This window comes from Caretta caretta, chromosome 27 (assembly GCF_965140235.1).
Source record: "Caretta caretta isolate rCarCar2 chromosome 27, rCarCar1.hap1, whole genome shotgun sequence".
In the NCBI taxonomy this organism is placed as follows: Eukaryota; Metazoa; Chordata; order Testudines; family Cheloniidae; genus Caretta; species Caretta caretta.
In genome coordinates, this window is record NC_134232.1 from 14,690,370 (window position 1) to 14,710,552 (window position 20,183).

Sequence of the window (20,183 nt, forward strand, 5' to 3'; positions counted from 1 at the left end):
AAACAATCCCTGTTCTCAGAGCTCGGACGTTTTTCCCTTAATGAGAAATCCACCCATTAGACATCACCCAGGAGGAGAACTTCAGAGCAAGCTGGTAAAACAGCTGCCAAAGCCCAGAATCCGAACCTCCCGTGTGATGTTCCACGGCCAAGCTCAGAGCAAAACCTCTAGGGCCAGTTTATAATCCCTGACAGTATAAGAGTCTGAACTGGAATTGCTGGAGGATCTGGCTCTAAGGAAGGTCTAGGAGCCAGAGGAAATTGTCTCTTGGGCTCTCCTCCCTGCACAAGGGCATCTCTCTGTCCCCTGTGCCTTGCAGCCTGACACCTGGTGCCCAGCATGTGGTGTCAGAGTCACAATGAGCAGAGGTCATTTCTGGGATCTCTCGCTCCCCCAGGTGTCGGCGGTCACAGCGCTGGCTAGCTCAGCATTCCTTCCCGGGCCCAATCTCTGAGCCATTAGGCAAAGCTCTCGCATCCTCCTGGGGCTCAGGTTCTGGACAGAAGCACTGAGCCTGCTTTGATCTTGGGCATGTGTAATAGGAGAAGACGGGGCTGGCTTTGAAGGGGATGATTCCAGGCCCCAAAGAGACTGGGTCTCTGCTGAGTGTCCTCTGCATGACATCCGCCAGCCTGCGGTTTGAGCTCTCCCTCACGCTAGACTAAGGGCTTCACCGGCCTTCAGACACCGCATGCTGCAGGTTTTACATAAAACAGCAGGAGATCTGCCAAGAGCTGGCGGGATTAAAAAATCAGAACGGGGGGGGGGGGAGAGTGAGCCAAGCTCAGCAATGGGGAGAGGAATGTAAGATCTACACAGAGTGATTCCTAACTCGGGCTAGCTCCAGGGGGCTCCTACTGGCTCGGCCCAGGGTGCGTGTGTGACTCCCAGCTGCAGCTGGGACCAGCTCAGCACGGCCCCGGGGCAGGCAACCCCTGTCTCTTTTCAGCTCTGCTAGAAAACGGCCCTTTCGGCTGACCCGGTACAGCTGCCACCTACTGAGCTAGTGGGACCTGGCTCCAAGGAGGTGAGGCCTGCGCATGCAGAAAGCACAGGTCTGGCCCCAGAATGGGCTGGGCTGTGTGGACATGCCTGCTCCAGAGGCAGGGCTGCTCAGTAGCTCTTCTGTCAAGGCCTTCCCCCCAGATCTCAAAGCGCTTTACCGAAAAGGGCAGTACCCTTTTATGGGTGGGGAAACTGAGGCACAGAGTAGGCCTTGTCCAAGGTCAGAGCTGGGAACAGAACCCTATCCAATACCCTCACCACTGGGCCACGCTGCCTCTTTGCAGGCAGTGATTTCTATTCCAGAACGATTTCTCAGCAGATCCTGCACATTCCATGTCTCCCCCGGCAGCATTTCCCCCCTTCCCCTACGTTTCTAGAGTTCCAGAGATGCATCGTAGAAACCCTCGACCGGGACTTTTTATTTATTGCTCAAGCAGCGAAAACTGACTCGACCGAAGGGCATGCTGGCTTGCTCTCAAGACCTTCCCTATGTGGTTTCCCAAGTCTTGGAGGCTTGCTGAATGTCTCAGCCAGTCCAGCTAGTTGCCAGAGAATATCCCTCCACAAAGAGCTTTGGCAAAACTGCACTTTCAAGCATTTACTAGGGCGCATCACGGAGTGTGTCGGTATTAACTGTGGCCTAGGGAGGTACATGGAAGTGGCTGTCAGTAGCCTAGCAGAGGAGCAATGCCCAAGGTCACAGAGTAGGTCAGTGGTAGAATCAGGGATAGAGCCCAGGAGTCCTGACTCCCATTCCCCCGCTTGCTCTAGGCACTCTGCACACCCCACTCAGAGCTGGGAAGAGAACCCAGGAATCCTAGCTCCCAGTTTCCCCTGCTCAAACCCCTATAAAGACCATGTTCAGCCATCTGGAGTGGGGTAAACCTTAGGGAGTGCGAATCCTTTCAGAGAGACCCCCCCATAAACAACTGAAATGAAATAAACAGCAAAGCAACTCCCCACCTTTTTTTACTGTTAAGCTCCCAACTAGGAACCTGACACTCCACTGACTCTGTGCCCGGCTTCTCTGCTATAGCAGTAAAAAAAACCCTGAACATTTTGTTTGTTGGTTGGTTCTTTTTCCTCAAATCAGCTCCTACATTTGTAAGCCGAGCTGACAAAAGCAAAAGGACATGTCTGCAGCTAAGCTGAGCCACTGTCCTTAGCTGACCTTCCTGCTCCTGAGCACTGCCATAGCAGAATCTGGCTATTTCAGAGGGTTCGCTGGGCTGGACGATTTAATTTCCAGCTTTCACTGAATTTGGGGGCCCCTCTCTTTTAAACCCGGGTGTAGTTCTTTGTTTTTTCTATTTCGTTTGCAGGGTAGTTGTTTCTAAGCATCACATGAAGAAAAATTTCAGAGAGGTGCATGGAGCTGCAGGGGATTCAAAAGCCACTAGGTGTCACCATTGCTACGGAGGAGTGCGGCTTTGAAGGAACAAACCAACACTCGCTGGCTACCTCAGTAAATGTGATCTTATTCCGCGTTATTTTTCAACCCCAAGTAATTCTAGAGATTAGACAGGGTCACTGATGGCAGCCCCCAAACTAGCAGCATGTCTAGGTCTGTTGCCACTCTTCTGCATTCGGAAAGAGGCTAATTTGCTGTATGCCAACTGGAAAGCTGCATGCCTAATGCTGTGTGTGTCTATCCGCAGCTCTCAGCCTCCCACATACTAGAGCAGAAAGGAACATTATAACAGGGCTTATTTTTCACATTCAAATTGCTTTACAGGCGTTAACTAATTACTGCTCACAGCCCCCGACCTGTGCCCCAGGTGGGTGATAATTGCTCCTAAATTGAGGCACAAGAAGCTTTTGCTAATGTTGGAATCATGCTTCTTCTGCAGGCAATGTTTTATTATTGTTTGTATTACTGCAGCCCCTCAGAGCCCAGGCACGGATCAGGAATCCATTGCACTAGGGGTGGGACAAACACAGGACCAAAAGCTTGTCCCTGCCCCCCAGAATGTACAATCCTCCCCAGCTTCACGGAGTCGTGGTCTTTTCTGATGTGCATAATTTGCAAACACAAAAATGTGAGCAAGTGTCTGGTTTGGGTGGGGGAGGGGAAGAAATGGAGGGGGGGATTTTCAAAAGCCCCTACTAGACTTAGGAGCCAAAGTTCTATTTTCAAAAGTGGCTTAGACACTTTGGAGCCCAAGTCACTTCGGAAAATTAACTTACAGGAAAACGACTCTGGAGTATCAAATATCCTCCAATTACTTGATTAACCGTATCTGAAAATGTCTTTAATTAAGTGACATGAACAACAGGAGAGCGTTCGACCTTGCTAAAATCCACCCCTGCAGGCATGAGCTAGATATACCAACACCACTATCTGCAAAGCACCTTAATTTACCCCTTCTAATTAAAGCAATATTAATTACTCCTCACGATTCCCCTGCAAGGTTTGTATGGCTCTGTTTGTACAGTTTACAGTTGAGTCACAGAGGTAAATGACTTGCTTGAGGTCACACTGTCAGTCAGTGGCAGAATCAAGTACAGAATCTAGGAGTGCTGGTTCTTGGAACCCCCTGGTCCAACCACTAGACCACATTCCCCTCCCAGAGCCAGGCATAGAACCCAGGAGTCCTAGCTCTCAGTCCCCCTTGTTCTAACCATTAAACCCAGGAGTTCTGACTTCCAGTCTCCCCTGGTCTAACCACTGGGCTGTACTTCCTCACACAGCTCGGAAGAGAACCCAGGAGTCCTGCGCTTAATCCTATCGACTGTGTTGCCCACCAGCTATGGGAAAGTATCGCCACAGGGCCCTCGCTAGCACGGGGCACATGGGAGGCCAGGGCACGGCCTAGTGGCTGAGTCCCTTACCTGTGTTATGAGCCTCCAGCTGGGATGCCGAGTTCACCGTCACTTTGCAGGTGGGGCAGTAGAGGTGCTGCTTGCTTTTCTTCCCTTCCTTTTCTCGGTCAGGGGCTGAGCCGACGCTGCTGCCCGATTCAGTGGCTGGCGTCTCAGCTCCCGGCGCTGGCAAAGAGGCCACACTGGCGGCATCCGAAGGGCCCTCTGACAGCTCCGAAACAGGCGGGGAGACTAGGGCTGGGACGCTGCCGGACAGCTCGGCTGAGGACTCCTCCGAGGTGGGCGTCAGCATGAGGCTGCTACGCTCAGCGTCCGGCTCCTTCAGCCCCAGGAGGCCGTTGGCTTGAACTAGCGAAAGAGACAGAAGAGAAAGTTTTCCTTTCTTGAAAAGATTTCCTGGCTTCCAAAGAGCGACGAGGCCCCCGCCCCACCACGACATCACAGCCATGCTCTGGTCCTGCCTCACGGATCCTGATTTACCCAGGGCCTTTCCCATTAGCGCTTTTTATCTGCGGCTCATCAGAACCGGCCGCGGCATAAAAGCCATGATTAGCTCCAATCCCTCCTTGGCTCCAGGGAGAGACACTCGTTCTATCGGCCTCTTCCCTCCAACACGAAAGGAAGAGCCCTAGTGGGATAACTCAGCTGTTATCTGGCGTGCTGAGTTCAAGCAGGAGCAGCAAATGCATCCTTTGCTACAGCAGCTATCTCTGGTTCAAAAAGCCACCCTTTGAATCAGATCAAACGGGGTGCGTTGCTTTGTGCCTCAACAGAAAGGTACAATGGGACCCTCGCCAGCTTCTTTGCAAGCAAGTGAAATCGGTGCTTTCCTGAGATCATAATTAATTTCTCCTGGGTGCAGGTGAAAGCTGCTCTGAAGAAAGGCCGCCTGTCTGTCAAGTGACTATTAGAGAGAGAAGGTGGGGGAGGTCAGAGCTTTTATTGGACCAACTTCTGTTGATGCGAGAGAAGCTTTTGCGTTTACACAGAGCTCTTCTTCAGCTCCATGTGTCTCCCTTCAACCAAAGATGGGAAGGGATGAATGTTTCTCTCCTGGTGATTAGCTGGGGACCAGCTAATTGCAGAGGCAAACGAGTGCTCCTAGAACCTTCCCTCTTGTATTTATTTGCCAGTAGCACCGGGAGGCTGCAGCTGAGACTGGGCCACTTTGTGCGAAGTGCAGCTCAGACCCCCTGTGCAGGGCAGGCCCTGCCATGAAGAGTTTACGGTCCTGGCCCCAGACTCAGAACAGCGTCCAAGTCAACGGGATTTAAGTGCTTCACTGAGTGGGGATTCTTTGTTGAATCGGGGCCTAAACTGACGTAGTGACAAAGGCAGCAGCGTTTACAGACGGGCCTGCAGCCTAGAGAGACTCACCCGGCATCACACAGGAGCCAGGAACTGAACCCACATCATCAGAGTCCAAACCAGTGCCTTCATCTCGAGTCCAGCCTTTGTCTCCAACAGACGATTAGCTCTAGTTGACCCCTGTCTTGTACTCCCATCACCTTCCCTGTTCCCACCCTCCACCTGCATCTTCTCCCTGTTCGGACTCTGGGGCACGTACTGTCTCTTTCTTCACATCTGTACTGCATCCGGCACCACGGGACCTGATCCTGAGCTGGGTGCTACCACGAACAACAACACGGAGTACACGGAGCCCAGCTGGGCTGTTTCTACTGCTCCAATTCATGGACAGGAAAGCGATCTCGACACTCAGGCACCAGGAGGGAAGAAAGTGCCACTTGCTCTGGCCATTCTTGCAGTGGGTGCATTTATGACCTGGAGTTTATTGCATTACTAATCAGGACCCTCTTTAGCCTGATTAGCCCCTAACAATCAATGGCTGCCCAGAGCGAGGCCACTGTAAATAACTGGCACTGGTTCAGGGCTTAATCAGCCCTTCATGATGTCTGAGGAAGGCCAGGTAATTAACAATAGAGTTGTCAGTTATGATGACAGACCCCCCCTTTTAAAGGCTGATCTGGGCCTTTCCCCCTTTGTCTGCTCATTTGCAACCCTTATTCTCACCCTTCCGGCTAAGATGGGGGAGGGATGAGCGAAATGTGTGACACATCCGCAGTGGGGGACACTGACTGGAGCCGGTCCCTGGCCTACTGCAGTAGAGATTGTGGTATATATCGCCAGGCCACCAGCTGGGTGACAATCAGCGCTGCGAGTGGGGAGGGTTTGGGCTTAGGGTGATTCTACACCGCACCTGGAGGTGTCACTTCTGGCGTGGACAGATGTACACACGCTAGATCCAGCTAGTGCCCTGAAGACAGCTGGGCTGGCTGCCCGAACACAGACCCAGAGCCTTGGGCAGGCTGGTACTTGGGGGGCCTAGCTTGTGCCCCCATGGCTACCCTGCTACATTTAGCACACTAGAGTCATGGCTAGCGGGCACAGGGCTACCCGGCTCACAGTCACACACCCAGCAGCAGTGTAGATGGCCCCACAGGTGCCCCCAAGGGGCAGGCCGCGACACAGACACCAGTGGACCGGGAGCCAGACTGCTGTCCCAGCTCCCCACATACAGGAGTCACAGCTAATGACCCAGGCAAACCAGTCACCAAGCAATGAGGAGCCCTGCAGCCTGTTCCCAACCCTGTTGGCCTCCTGCTTGCTCATGGTGCTGTCAGTTGCCAGGCAGATGTTGTTTCTGACCCATGCCAGCATGATGTTAATTGATATCTGGAGAGCAGCGCAGCTCCTTATCGAGCTACGTGAAGAATATCATGCTGCTGTTCGTCCCAGGGGAATTATTACTGCAGGGGATGGCACAGACTCGGCCACCTCCTACTCCCTAAGAGCAACTGTTTGGTACAAGCTGACGGCCGAGAGCCAGGGGTGCAGGAAATCCCCTTTCTGGTGTCCGGGGCCAGGGAGGGCGGCTATGGCCATACCTGTGCTGTGGGGATCCCCGCTGACGTCCAGGGTGGCAGGGAAGTCTGCTGGGATGTCCCGGCTGGTGGCCACTGCTGTTTTCTGTTTGTTCTTCACAGCTTCTATGGCTTTGAGTCTCCGGGCGTGTTTGTGGCCTTTGTAATGCGCCTCCGCCTGGTTCTAGGGAAGGGACCAGGGAGAGGTCAAGTCAGAGCACACGCAATGCTGCAACAATGTACGAAGGGACAGACAGACAGACAGACAGACAGGGCTGGGGAGGAGGGGGATGAAGGAAAGGAAAGGCTGCTCTGAGACCAACAGCAAGGATCCCTTGTTCTTCTGCAGCTCAGGAGCCTTAACGCGCTTTGCAAACGTCTAATTAGAGCCATTTTATCTCTGTAGGTAGGTGAGCACCCGTCTAATTAGAAGTTTGTTAGGGGAGAGAAAAGAACAGCAAAGAGAAAAAATACAACCTCGGTCTCTGGTGCAGTCTCTCTTCTGGAGAAACCCAGGCCCAGCACCCGCTCTGATCAGCCACTCCAAGACCTGGCAAACTCGTACCAGCATCAGGCTGTCTAAGGCATTGCATTTAGCTGCCTCTCCCTGGTCACAAGTTTACACCAGACTCTCATGAGACAGAAGGAAAAAGGAGAGGGAGATGAAAGAGTAGCATAAAGTAGGGAAGGAAAAGGTCACACTGGGGGTGTCGGTGAGGGTTTCTCTCCTGGTGATTAGCTGGGGAACAGCTAATTGCAGAGGCAAACGAGTGTTCCTAGAACCTTCCCTTTTGTATTTATTTGCCAGTAGCACTGGGAGGCCGCAGCTGAGACTGGGCCACTTTGTGTGAAGTGCAGCTCAGACCCCCTGTGCAGGGCAGGCCCTGCCATGAAGAGTTTACAGTCCTGGCCCCAGACTCAGAACAGCATCCAAGTCAATGGGATTTAAGTGCTTCACTGAGTGGGGATTCTTTGTTGAATCGGGGCCTAAACCGACGTAGTGACGAAGCATCTGTGGCTGAGTGCGGGCTGCCCAGCGGGGCTTATGGGAAGGCAGCTGGGCATGTCCGTCTGCCTTTAGGCGGCCCAGGTGCACTGGACCCCGCTCCCTCTTCAAGGGGCCAGTCACCATGTGATAAGGTGATCCTCTTTCTCCAGTCCCATGCCTCATTTGCATAGATACACAGAGTTGAAGACCACAAGGGACCACTGCGATGGGCTGGTTTGGCCTCCTGCACATCACAGGCCATTACATTTCACCCAGTTCCCCCTGCATTGAACCAAGTAACGTGTATTTGACTAAAGCATCTGCCAGAAAGGTGCCAGTCCGGATCTGCAAACCCCTGGAGACAGGGAACTCACCACTGCGGGGACGTTGTTCCAACTGGTTAAAAGATGGTACCTAATTCCTAACTGGAATTTGTCTGGCTCCAGCTCCCAGCCTGTGGTCTGGTCTGCCTTTCTTGGCTAGACTCAAGAGCTCTGTAGAACCTGGCGTTTGCTCCTGGGAAGCTCCTTACACACTGATCCAGTCACCTCTCAATCTGCATATGCTAAACAGATTGACCACCTGGCTTTTATCCATTGAGCTGCTCCTCACGGGGGCTCAGGAGGAAGGGGAGCTGGCTGCTGGTGCAGTGCAGCTTAGACCGAGCATCTCTCCAAACCTCAGGCTCTGGACAGTCCTTCGGGATACCTAACCTGCTCCAGATGAGCCCAGCCCAGTCCCCGCCCGCGCGGGCTCCCTCTGCCCCTGGGGGTGGTGTCTGTGCTCAGGGAGAGTCCATTAACCCATGGCTGGATCCTGTGCTGGCCGTAATATCTCCACCCAGCCCGGCCTCAGCTTCCACTCCAATCCTCCCACTCCGGCCAGGTTCCCAGGACGGGCCAGCCCGTTTGGGGGCTGGCGGTTTGAGGCGCAGCCCAGAGGCAAGTGGATTTCAAGGGACCCCCATGGAGCTCTAGGTTTCTGGATGAGCCCATGGTGTAAACCTGAAACCCAAAGCAAGTCCCGGGAGGCATGGTGGGGGTGGGGGGGATTTCCTATGGAGCACTGTGACATAGAACTGCAGAGAGGACAGGGACACACACAGCATGGTCTAGGGGCAGGGCACTGGGCTCTATTCTCAGCTCTGTCCCTGACCCTGACCTGCTGTGTGACTCTTCCCCTAGCTGTGTTGCTGTTTCCCCGCCCAACCACCCTTGTGTCTGGCTTGTTGATTTAGACCCTGAGCTCTTTGGGGCAGGAGTCTTCAGGTGCTACCATAATACAAACTAGTGAAAAAATAACACCAGCCGACTCAGCCCTGCCCAGTCTGACCCAAACGGAGCCCAGGGGCAGAGCCAGCCGCCGGGGATGGACATAGATGTGAGTGACTACAGGTGGAGAAGGAGGATCTGTTACATCTGCGGGTGCCGACCAGCATCTGCTGCCAGAAGAACACGGTGCCCTGAAATCATTTGGCCTCCCCAGGGCCAGAGACCTCCACCAAGGTGAGATTTTGTGGGGGAGTGTGTTGCAAAGCTCTGGTTTCAGCCTTTCATTGAATTGCTTTGCATACAAATCGATCCAAGCCGAGGTATCATTTTGCTTCAACATCGCTGCATTGCAAGGCTGAGATAAGGGCTCTTTGCTGATTAAATGAGCCAAGTCACTTTCAAAAGACGCTTTCAGGCAAAATGTCTGACTTCAGAAACACACAATAAATTTCCTGCTGTTAGGAAAAAAACATTCGCGGGTAGGACACATCTCCCATTGTAACCTAACAGGCCTCTAACATGCAATTTCCATTCACCGTCTTCTTTCTCCCAGTGAACATTGAATAATGAAGTGCACAGCAGTGGGCGCATGCCTGCACGGTCCTGATAAAAACATACACAAAAGATAATAGCCCCAAACATTTGTGTCCTTAGCAGTTGGGGACAAGGCAGTGTTGTCACCAAAAGCAACCACAATTTAGCAATTTATGGAAACTAAATCCCAAAAGAATCAAGACACTGTAGCAGAGCAAGGCAGGTTAAGTTGCCTGGTAATTCTGGACGCCAATTTAGGCTGCTAGAACTTACAAGGTAGAACCAGACCCTCCAACCCCCCCTTTAAGGGGAGAGAAATGAGGGTGTCCGAATTCAGAATCGATGGCAGGATACGTGGATGAAAACCCACCAGGCTCACACCAGGAAGCAAATACGAAGATGCTCCATCAGGTAACGGAATTTGGTCAGGGCTGAGCTGGAGTTTAACTAGGGCTCCCAGCGCTTTGCCGTCCCGTGCAGAAATCGAACCAGCGTTACAGCGTAAACTGCGAGGTGATTTCACTCCAGATGGGGCCTTGGCGAGAAGGGGTGGGAAGGGCAGGAGAGTACGCGTGTGAGTGACAGACAGCCCAGGTGCGAAAGAAACGAGTGGGAGACAGAACAAGTGCCGGGACAACAGTGCCGGAGAGGCAAGAAGCATGTGCGCGCATGAGGTGGGCGTGAGCATTTGGGATAGTGAGACAGAAAGACAGCGGGCAGGAGTGTGCACGAGTGAGACACAGCACAAGCGTTTGTTGTGCGAGTGCATTTGGGGCCAACAGGCTGACCCTGCATCAGCCGCTAGAACATGCCCTGTGAGTTACGCGGCAGCAGATTCCTGCATGTTCCCAGTTACTCGGTGATGAGGCCGTCTGAGGACACAGACAGTCGAACTGGGACTCTGTTCTGAGCCAGCCTCCTGCAGGGTTTGTAGCTGGGGGCTGCATTTCTCCTCTGGAAGAGGCGGAGCTGTGCAGGTTCCCAGGCTAGCAGGGACTATCCACATCCTTGTGTCTGTGTGGCCTGTTCCAGCGGCTGATCTGATCGCTGAGCTGAGTGCATCAAACTCCTCCTCAGAAATGCGCCAGGAAAGCTACCGACTGGCCTCGTTCTCTGCCTTGAGGTCATCTGCAGCAAAGCACAAGGAGGCGTGGAAGGACTGGCGTTTTCTTAGCGATCTCCCTTTGTCACACTAGCTCTGGGGTGTTGCGTTTCATGCTGCCCAAATCCTTTCGGGGTCTATGCTGCTCCCCTCCCTCACACTGACTATGGGACTAATCGTGGAGCAAGACACCATACAGTGAGAGCCAGGGTGTCAGATTCGCGGCCTTTACAGCAGGGAGGGTGGTCTAGTGAACAGGACGCCATCGGGGTGATCCGTCAGGCTCTCCCAGCCTATGGGGATGAGGGGCTACCGAAGTCCTGAGACAGAAAGTCTGCCATTCATTTTGGGAGTCGCTGGGCTTCCCTGCATGTAAGACACTAGATGGAGGATCTGGTGATTTCTTGGTGACAAATCACCTCTTTCTGCAATTAACTTTCTTCCCCTGCCCTCCAACAATCACCTTCTCTCCTGGCACCACGAGGCCCTGCCCAAACACTGTGGAACCATCATGGCTTTCAGTAAAGCCAAGAAACAGTGGTTTCCCCTGTAGCCTCCTGCCCTATTCCTCCGTTTGGAGAAGGGAAGGAGCAAGCACGCTAGCATGATTACTGAGCCTCAACTAGCAGGAGCAAAGTATAAAGAGGCTAATTGCTCTCTCTGTAGGCGCAGGAGCCATGTGGCTGCTCATTAACCCACTTCGGGTGCTGGCCAGAGGCTCAATTCTCCAGCCACACCGGCAGGGAGATTACTATGGCGTCCCCCTGCCTTTGCAACCAGCAAATAAATATTTGTTTGGTCGGGTGCTTGTCATGCGTGAGATCTAAATATTGCACGGGGGGGAAGAGACACTGGTATGGGTCGGCAGAGGGGACACTTAGCTTTCGAGCACACAGGCTGCAGTTAGAGTTTGACAGATGCTTTTTAAAATAAATAGAGTTTTGTTTGCAGAGTTTAGGAGATTAACCTGGCTTTGAAGGGCTTGTCTACAGGGGAAGGGTACAGTTACACTGATGTAGCTACCCCGGTTTCACTCCCCACAAGGGATACGCTTATCCCAGAACAACTGTGTCTTTTTCTCAGTTTACCTCAAACCCCTTCCCAAGCCATGTAAACTAAGCCGGACAAAGGCCCTAACACAGAACTAAGAGCGTCCACATGGGGGGGTTAAACCAGTCTGACTCCAGTTCCCACTGTGACGTTGCACTCTGTATGTTTTATGGAAATATGCTGATGACTGTGAATATGATGCAACTGGAATATGCTTTATGCAAAGGGTCTCTTGGAAGGTCTCATTACAAAGCTTGTGATCTACAGAGTGTGGTCACCCCATTTGTTTGCATGTGTTATTACTAGGTCTGGAGTCAGGAGAATAAGAGACAAACGTGTATCACTGAGGTAAACCTATTAAGTGGAAGCCATTAAGGGTGTGTCAGAATCAGTGACCTGTACATGGCTTTGTTTACTTGCAAACCTTCCTGGGTACGTGTGGGCCAGCCCAGGGAGAATGGAGGCTGGGGTCTTGCAGGACATGTGACCATGTCACCTGATACTGGAATCCATCTTAAACCTGGTGCTTTTCCCTTTAGAAGGAGGGGTGGGGACCCAAAGACAAAAGATTCCCGTTTTGTGCCAAAGCTATAAAAAGGGGTGGAACAGGACAAAGAGGCTTCCAGTCATGAGAAAGCCCCTGCTTACCACCTGAGATGTCTGCTGGAACTAACAAGGACTGTACCGGGGAAAGGATTGGGCCCAGACTAGGAAGGAGTCTAGTCTGTGAAAGAAGCTTATTGGAACATCTCTGAGGGTGAGATTTACCTGTATTCAGTTTCTTAATATATTAGGCTTAGACTTGCGTGTTTTGTTTTATTTTGCTTTGTGACTTACTTTGTTCTGTCTGTTATTACTTGGAACCACTTAAATCCTACTTTTTATACTTAATAAAATCACTTTTGTTTATTAGTAAAGCCAGAGTAAGTGATTAATACTTGGGGGAGCAAACAGCTGTGCATATCTCTCTATCAGTGTTAGAGAGGGCAGACAACTTATGAGTTTACCCTGTTCAAGCTTCATACAGAGTAAAACAGATTTATTTGGGGTTTGGATCTGGGTGTCTGGGTGCTGGAGAGAGTAACCTGCTGAGCAGTTTTCACTGAAAGCCTGCAGGTGATCATTTCAGCAAACAGGGAGCAGGGGAAAGGCCCACAGGAGCAGGGGCAGATGGGGAGCTGCTGAAGGAAGGGAAATGCACAAGGAAGAACAGAGCAGACATATAGAGACATGGAAGAGGGAGAAACCGGAAAAAGGAGGATGGGGAAGGAGGAGAAATGAATGGCAGCACAGCAGTGGCCTGCAGCCACCCAGGTGCCCTTGGTGAATGACGCCCAGCATCAAGCGCACAAAAATCATGAGATTGGGTTAAAGATCATGAGATTCGAAAAGACGATAAACACCAGGTGCTGATTCTCTGCCTTCTGGGTTTTCCACAGCCTAGGGTCCTAGTTCCAAGATGAAATTTTCCCATAATCCTCTAATTCCAGGCACTAAAATACCACATATTGCAAGACTCCTGATAAATCCACCAGGGTTGGCAACACGGTCTGAATGGGACAATGCCATGATTCCTGCCAGGTTAATTACTCCCTCAGGGCCATATTCTATCCCTTGACCTCTGTGCAAGGCTCCTATCAACACCCTGGAGACTGCGCCGAGGAGTGTGGAGCCCATCCGGGGCTGAGAATGACACACTGGGATTCGGCCCTCTGTACACAACGACCGTTACAACCCTGAGCCAGAGCAAAGAGATTCGACTGGAATGAGAGTTGAGAGCTGGGCCGGTGCCACGGTCAGTCACCTCTTCATGGAAGGTTGCAGAGCAGATCTCAGCTGGCCATAGACAGTAAGGCCGGATCTAGTCTGGCCTCCCAAGTGTCCCAGAGCAGAGAACCTCACCTCTGTCTGCTGGGGATCCACCCAACTTCTGCAGCATCTGATCTGACTGAGAATTTCCTTTTAAACTTCTAATCAGCTCCCCCCACAAGAGATCGACTGGGTACAATTCATTACTGCAGGGGACGAATGAAAGTGACCTTCCTCCCCTCGACAAGATGTTTGATTGATTTGGAAGAAAAAGCTAAAAAAAACCCCAAGCAACCCATCCAGCACATCAGAGCTCTGCAGAGCCAGGGCGGCAAAGATTACATTCAGCTCCTGAGGAACACATACGAACTGCACGGGCTGATAAAGAAGCTTAAGGGTGCAAGCCAAGAAGCGAGGCAGCCGGAGCGGACCTGAGCGAAATGAAGAGCAGCGGAAAGACAAAGGAACAGACGTGGCATTTCCAGTGTCTAGAGAGGGAGGGCGCAGCTGCCAGTCGGCCTCATGGAGCCGCACGGGGTGAAAGAACCAGAAGGGGGCAGGGTGCGGTGCCGAGCAACTTGGAGGGCAGCAGAGAGGGGTAAATCCACCTGCAGCACCACGTGTGCAGGGTATGTGCAAGCTGTGTCCGTGCCTTGGAACGCGGCTGTGAAAATGAGACCTCTGACGGCACCGCGTATCAGAGAGGGGGCGGCGGAAAGGGAGAGAGGCTGGCTTTACAACTTGCTGCCCTTCCATAATAATAAATAATTAACTTCTTTCATCAGTGGATCTCAAACTCTGTAAAGGAGGGCAGCATCACGGTCTCAATTTTACAGATGGGGAAACCGAGGCACAAAGGGATGCAGTGACTTGCCCAAGGTCACCCAGCGGGCCTGTGCCAGAGCTGGGAATAGAACTCAGGTCTCCCATGTCTCAGTCCTCTGCTCAAACCACTAGGCAACACCTCCTCCCATTAAAGCTAGGGAAGCCATTGAATGTTGCAGGGCTTTCCCGCTGCAGGGGGCTGGCTGTGATGAGACATACCCGAAGCCGAACCTGCCCTTCCCAGGGTGGACGGGGGGCATGACGCAAAGACACAAGGTCATGATGACCAACCCTATTTTGGGAGGAACTCCTGGACCGATCTCCCTTGCGGTGCAGGGGACTTAACCCAGGCCAGTTTCCATGCTACAGGGCAAATTCACCCAAGCTATAAATGGGAGCGACTCCTCTGCAAGCACGTTCACAGTTTGTAATTGTATCTAAAACTATGTGTGTGGGGTTAAGTAACCCAGACATGCCCTTGCTTGGTGCGCTGGGGAGCAGGGGGCTGGCCCAGCGGCGAGTTAAGCACTGGAGTTCTGAGAACGTTCCCAGCCTCTTCAGAGAGCTCTGCTGGGCCTTGTCTCGACTAGCAAACTTGAACCAGTTTGATGAAATGGATTTAAAACTCAATTAGTCAAATCAGTGCAAACGCCTAATGCAGATGCACTTCAATTTGTTTAACTCTGTGGTGACCTGGCTTGTGTCAGATGCCGCAAAATCAATATGAGCACAGGGGAAAGTGGTTTATATGTATGTACATTAGGCTGGGCTTTGCCCCAATGTCACTAGATCCGTTTTTTAAATTGATTTCATGAAACCAGTGCATGTCAAGAGCTCCTCCATTTGCTGTTCCTCAGTGTGTGAAACCCACCCACAAGGGCCAGCTGCTCACCTAAGCACTACTGGGCTTCTGCTGTATTTGTCTAGTATAGACAAGGCCTTAGCCTTAGGGGGACTGGCCTAGGCATCAGGACATTTCTTTATTCAAACTCCCTTTGAAAGACAAGAGAAATCCCCTGGGGCTTCCCTATGTCCTGAGGAACACCCCCCAACACCCCCCGCCTTCTGCTTTCTTTCTGGATGACCTACTCTCAACGGTGCAAAGGAAGCAGAAACTTTCTGCAAGGTCGGACTGGAAATACCCCCTGCAGGTATAGACAGCAGAGCTGGCTCCTCCCTATCTAGATACTCAGCTGACCCACATCGTCATACCTCAGGCGAGCACTCACCATCACTAATGGGTTTTATCCCCCCAGCACCCTCTGGGAGATCAGGGCATATTATCCCCATTTCACGGATTGGGAACTGAGGCACAAAGTAGAGGCGGAGACTTGCCCAAGGTCACATGGGGATTCTGTGGCAGAGCCAAGAACTGCAGCAAGGTCCCCAGAGTCCTGGTCCAGTGACCCGCCCACTAAACCACCCTCCCTGAAGCCCCCAGCACAATGGGCACCTCGGGGCAGGCAGGGCGAGCGCAAAGAGGCCCAGCTGATGTTGGGGCAGCCATAGCCAGCTGCTGCTGCACCAGCCGCCAGAGCTCCTGGGCTGGGACAGCTACGGCTCCGGACAACCCCCTCCTCGGCTGTACCCCATGTAAGCTGCTGGCAATGGAGGGTCTGGCCCACTGTCCCATTTTGGGAAGGAGCCTGTTCCTTCCTTGTCTCGACCATCCGGCTGCTAAGCCCCCTCTCCCTCGGCACTGCCCGCCCCACCCCTTCCAGACACAGCTTACCGCGGAGTTGAATCGGAGGTGGCAGATGTTGCAAGAGATGAACTGCTTCTTCTTGAGCGGGGAGGGGACACCAAAGGTGTGATTGATCACGGCCTTCTGCACGGGATCCATCTGGAAGGGGAGGGAGGGAGGGCACGTGGTTACTCGGTGCTTAATACTGTGCTTCGAATCCTTTCCTTCCTCGGCTACTGCTGACGGGCCCTGCCAACACCTAGAGCATGCAGCTCCTGGCACGTGCTGTCCTCCAGGTGTTGTCCGGGCAGAATCCAGGCTTGTCCCCAGCCCCCGATGTCCAACACACCATGAGGTTCTGCCCGGCAGCCCGAATGTTGCTACCTCTTATCATATTGTTACAGCAGGAGCCCCAAGAGGGCGCTGTTACACAGTCTTGCAAGATCTTTTTCTTCGCCTGCCAGCTGCGTGCAACCTTAGAAGAAATGCTGCCTCGTTGTTCATTTTGCAATGTCAATTCATTCTTTCAGAGGAGCTGTAGCAAGCAGCAGAGACTTTGGTCTCTGCCTCAGTCTCTCCAACTAGAGCCAATTCTTGCTCTTGGGGAACCGGGCCCTGGTGTTGGCCCAAGATTTCAGAGAGAGCGGCTGTGCCTGCATGCTGTTTGTGACCACCTTTGCTGAAGGACTGATGCACACGGTGTAAATAAAGCAAGTTACACTAAGAAAACGTGCAGACTTTGCATCACTGGTGTCTCTCCATCGGAAACCAACCTGCAGGGCCCCACGATCTGCATTTGCTCAGCAGAGGGGTGACAATATTTCCTCTCCCCCAGCCTCTGGAGCTTTCCTGCCTTCTCCTGGCTCTTGAGTAACTCGACCCCTTCCCCAGTACCAGGGAGAAATAATTCCTCTTTCTCATCATTTCACCCACAGATCTCAATGCCTCTGAGAGCTGGGAATCATAACCCCCCCTTTTACAGAGGGGGCAAACAGAAACACCAAGAGTGAGTTTTCCTCACGGACACAGAGCAAGTTAGTAGCAGTGCCAGGAATAGAACCCAGGAGTCCTGGCACCTAGTCCCCCAGGCTAACTGTTCAGGGAGAGATCCAGGAAGCTCTCAGATTCTCCCTCCTCTCTGATCCCTTCTCCGTTCACAACAGATGTCAATGTCGTGGATGGCAAATTATCGGTTTTAATTTGAGGTCCCCAGCTGCCCTCCTCATCAGCCCAGTGAAACAGGTGCACTGCCAGGTGACTTAGCTGGAACCTCAGCCACTGAAATAGGGTCTCAGTGTTTAGACTTGGAGGCAATAAAAACGAGTCGCCAGTCATTAACCCTTTGTTTGCTGTTAATCAGTGAATAAAATTCACCCCCATGCAAGGCCAGCAGAAGACCTAAGCACTACAGGGTTTACACAGCACCTGTACCTTGTGCTTTGCCCTCTGCACTGCAGCGAATCTCACCCTCGTGACAACACGTCACTCTCCTCACAATGAGGTGTCGTTGTGACATCCTACGAGATGCAGACCCACCGACTGGGGTGGAGCTCAGAACAAGGAACCCTGAAAATTCCCTGCTCTGATGCCTAGTCAGCTGCCCAGCCCACAGCTAACGTATTTGCTGGGCCGCCAATTTTGGGAGCACTTCGACAGGTTGCTGCCATTGGGATCTAGGCTGAATTGCTCACATGCCAGGAACAATGTACAGGGAGGGGAATCCCCCCAGATGTGCTCTGGGCCAGCTCACGATCTCTCGGTGCTTCAGGTCCCTATCTGTAAAGTGGGGGTAGTGACCCTTTCCCCCCCTTGTCTGACTTGTCTATTTAGCTCGTAAGTACTTTGGGGCAGCCACTGACTCTCTCTACGGGTAAGGAAAGCGCCTAGCACCAGCCAATCTCCATTGGGGCCTGCACTATAAGAAGTCATTTACTTTTCATGCTGTATCAAACTATTATCACAATTATTCGGTAACATTTTTTTATTGGCCGAGGAATCCCCTCGCCCCGGGTATTCCACAGGGCGCTTGCTCTGCACAGAACTAGAAGAACTCCGGCTATTTGTAATGGGCTGTGTCTTTCTGAGACGATTCATCAAAGGGCAGAGGTTCTGAGATGAGGCAGGCGCACACAGACCAACGACAGCCCCCAGTGGGTCTGTCTCTCCCTGACGCTCAGCGTCATTTTATTCCTCAGCCGGCGTGGTAAACTTATTCGAAAGCCATAATTGTTTTAAGCAAAATGCAAAAGGGGGAAAAATAAGAATAATCTCTTTGTTGGAGTGACGCTGTAATCTATAATGCAAGGATTGTTCCGCTACCTGGAGGCATAGGAAGATTATCTTATCTGTGTCCTGCTGTCAGTAGAACCTTGGGTTTTTAGGCGATCGTATTTCTCTGCAAAGCTATTTAGTCGCAGAGACAGGTGCATCAGTCTTCAGGGCACATGCCTGGACAACAGAGCCATTATCAAGACCCCAAATTCCATTCCAGGAGTGAACAGAATGGTAACATCGAGTGATTAATGAAGTGCCTGTTTGCGATGAAATTTTACTCACTTATCTGGAATATAAATGAAGAGGCATTTGGGTTGTGATAGGGGAACCAGAGGCCTCTAGCGATGACAAAGACGCGGCTCCACCTCTGACAACGAACATTGCCGTGTGCTCACAGCAGCACCCCCACAGTGCAAACGAGGAGGAATCTCTCTCCTCCGTGCAGTGCTGCATCAAGGTGCTGTGTCCATGCTGTTCCCTTGCCGGAATGGCCCCCCAGCATTTTAACTGGTAGCTGCCGCTCTTCTGCATTTAAGGAGCTCATCCCCCATGTCTAGCACCTCAGGAGGGAGCCAAGAACTGGAGATGTCAGGAGGAAGGTGGAGTGGAATTTACAGATCTAAGAAGATGCCATGGGTGGGAGGTTCAGGAAGGTAGCAGATATTTCTTGGGTTTGGTGGTTCTAGGCAGCAGTGCCCATAATTAACTCAGGGAGGAAGGATGGGCTTGGGTTGAGGCATTGGACTGGGACTCCTGAGCTCTGAGTTCCCTGCCATTGATTAGGCAATTCACAGAACCTCTCTCTGCCCCAGTTCTTCAGCTGGAAAAATGTAATAATCCTTCCACTGCCTGGTCCAGTAGGACTGCGAGCTCCTGAGGGCAGGGCCCGTCTCTCACGATGGGGCTGTGCGGCACCCAGCCCCAGGGGGCCCTGATCTCATTTGGAGGCTCTAGTTGCTACCATGAGAACCACAAATCACAGCCGAGGATTTCACAGACATTTAGGCGCGTCCCAGGAATGCGACACACGCCCTGGAAAAATGTCACACCCTCAGAGCCATATTTAGGTCGGCCCGACCCCTTCTGTAAAGGTGGCTGGGTCAGCAGAAGGATTCTCTAGCTACCTCGGAAAGGCGGATTCACTCCAGGGGTGGAAAAACCCCTTCTGTAGGAAAAGCCTGCGCTACACCGGCCCAGCTGCAGAGACAGTACCGAAGTGACGGAGTCGAGACATGGCCTCAAGATCTTCCACCAGTAGAAAAGGTTGGCTCCAAAAGCATGCATGTGCGAGTGCACAAGTGTGCCTGCTGGCCCTGCACTGGCTGGCGGAAAATGGGGAATATTTAAGAGACTGTGAATGAAACAGATTCTTCCCTCCCATCACTTTAACATGCCCATATGAGAGTGTAGTGTCCAAGCCTCTGTTAGACACGGAACGGACCTAGACACAGTTCGGAGGTTGTTACTAGGGTGGCTGAAATATACCTAGTTTTTTGTGAAGTTTTTTGTGTTTTTCTTTAGAGAGAAGCAAAATATTGTTATTCCGGGGGAAGTTTTTTGCTGTTATATTCCATTTTTCCATTGAAACGTAACCCAAAATTTGTTGCTGTCGCTCTTCCCCCCCTTTCCACTCCTTTTTTCACTGGAAAAGCAGAAATACGGGAAAACTGAAAACAGGACACTGAATTTTTAAAATTCAGATCAAAATTTGTTTCATTCTGATGAAAAATAGGAACATTTTGAACAAGCCAAGCATTTGCACAGAAAATTTTTGAATTGTTCAAAATGCCATTGTTTGGAGGGGAAAAACACCACAATCTTTTAATGACAAAAGTTCAGCCAGCTGTAGGCATCACACATATGTCCTGCCATATGTATGCAAGGAGGGATGGTTTTGTGGTTAAGGCTCCAAACTGGGCACCAGGACTCCTGGGTT

The 20,183-nt window shown here is 51.9% G+C and overlaps 1 protein-coding gene across 6 annotated transcripts in view; it reads right to left on the reverse strand.

Annotated features, from left to right (window-relative positions):
* Positions 1–20,183, reverse strand: part of LOC125626683 (zinc finger protein 385C) — a 203,778-nt gene that overhangs the window by 7,822 nt on the left and 175,773 nt on the right. For 5 of the 6 annotated variants that reach the window (XM_048829996.2, XM_048829994.2, XM_048829997.2 and 2 more), the window contains 3 exons: positions 16,022–16,132; positions 6,735–6,894; positions 3,838–4,176 (listed from right to left, as the gene is read on the reverse strand). In XM_048829996.2, the coding sequence (XP_048685953.1) occupies positions 3,838–4,176; positions 6,735–6,894; positions 16,022–16,132 (610 nt within the window). The remainder of the gene's footprint in view (positions 1–3,837; positions 4,177–6,734; positions 6,895–16,021; positions 16,133–20,183) is intronic. The other variant, XM_048829998.2, reaches the window with a different exon arrangement.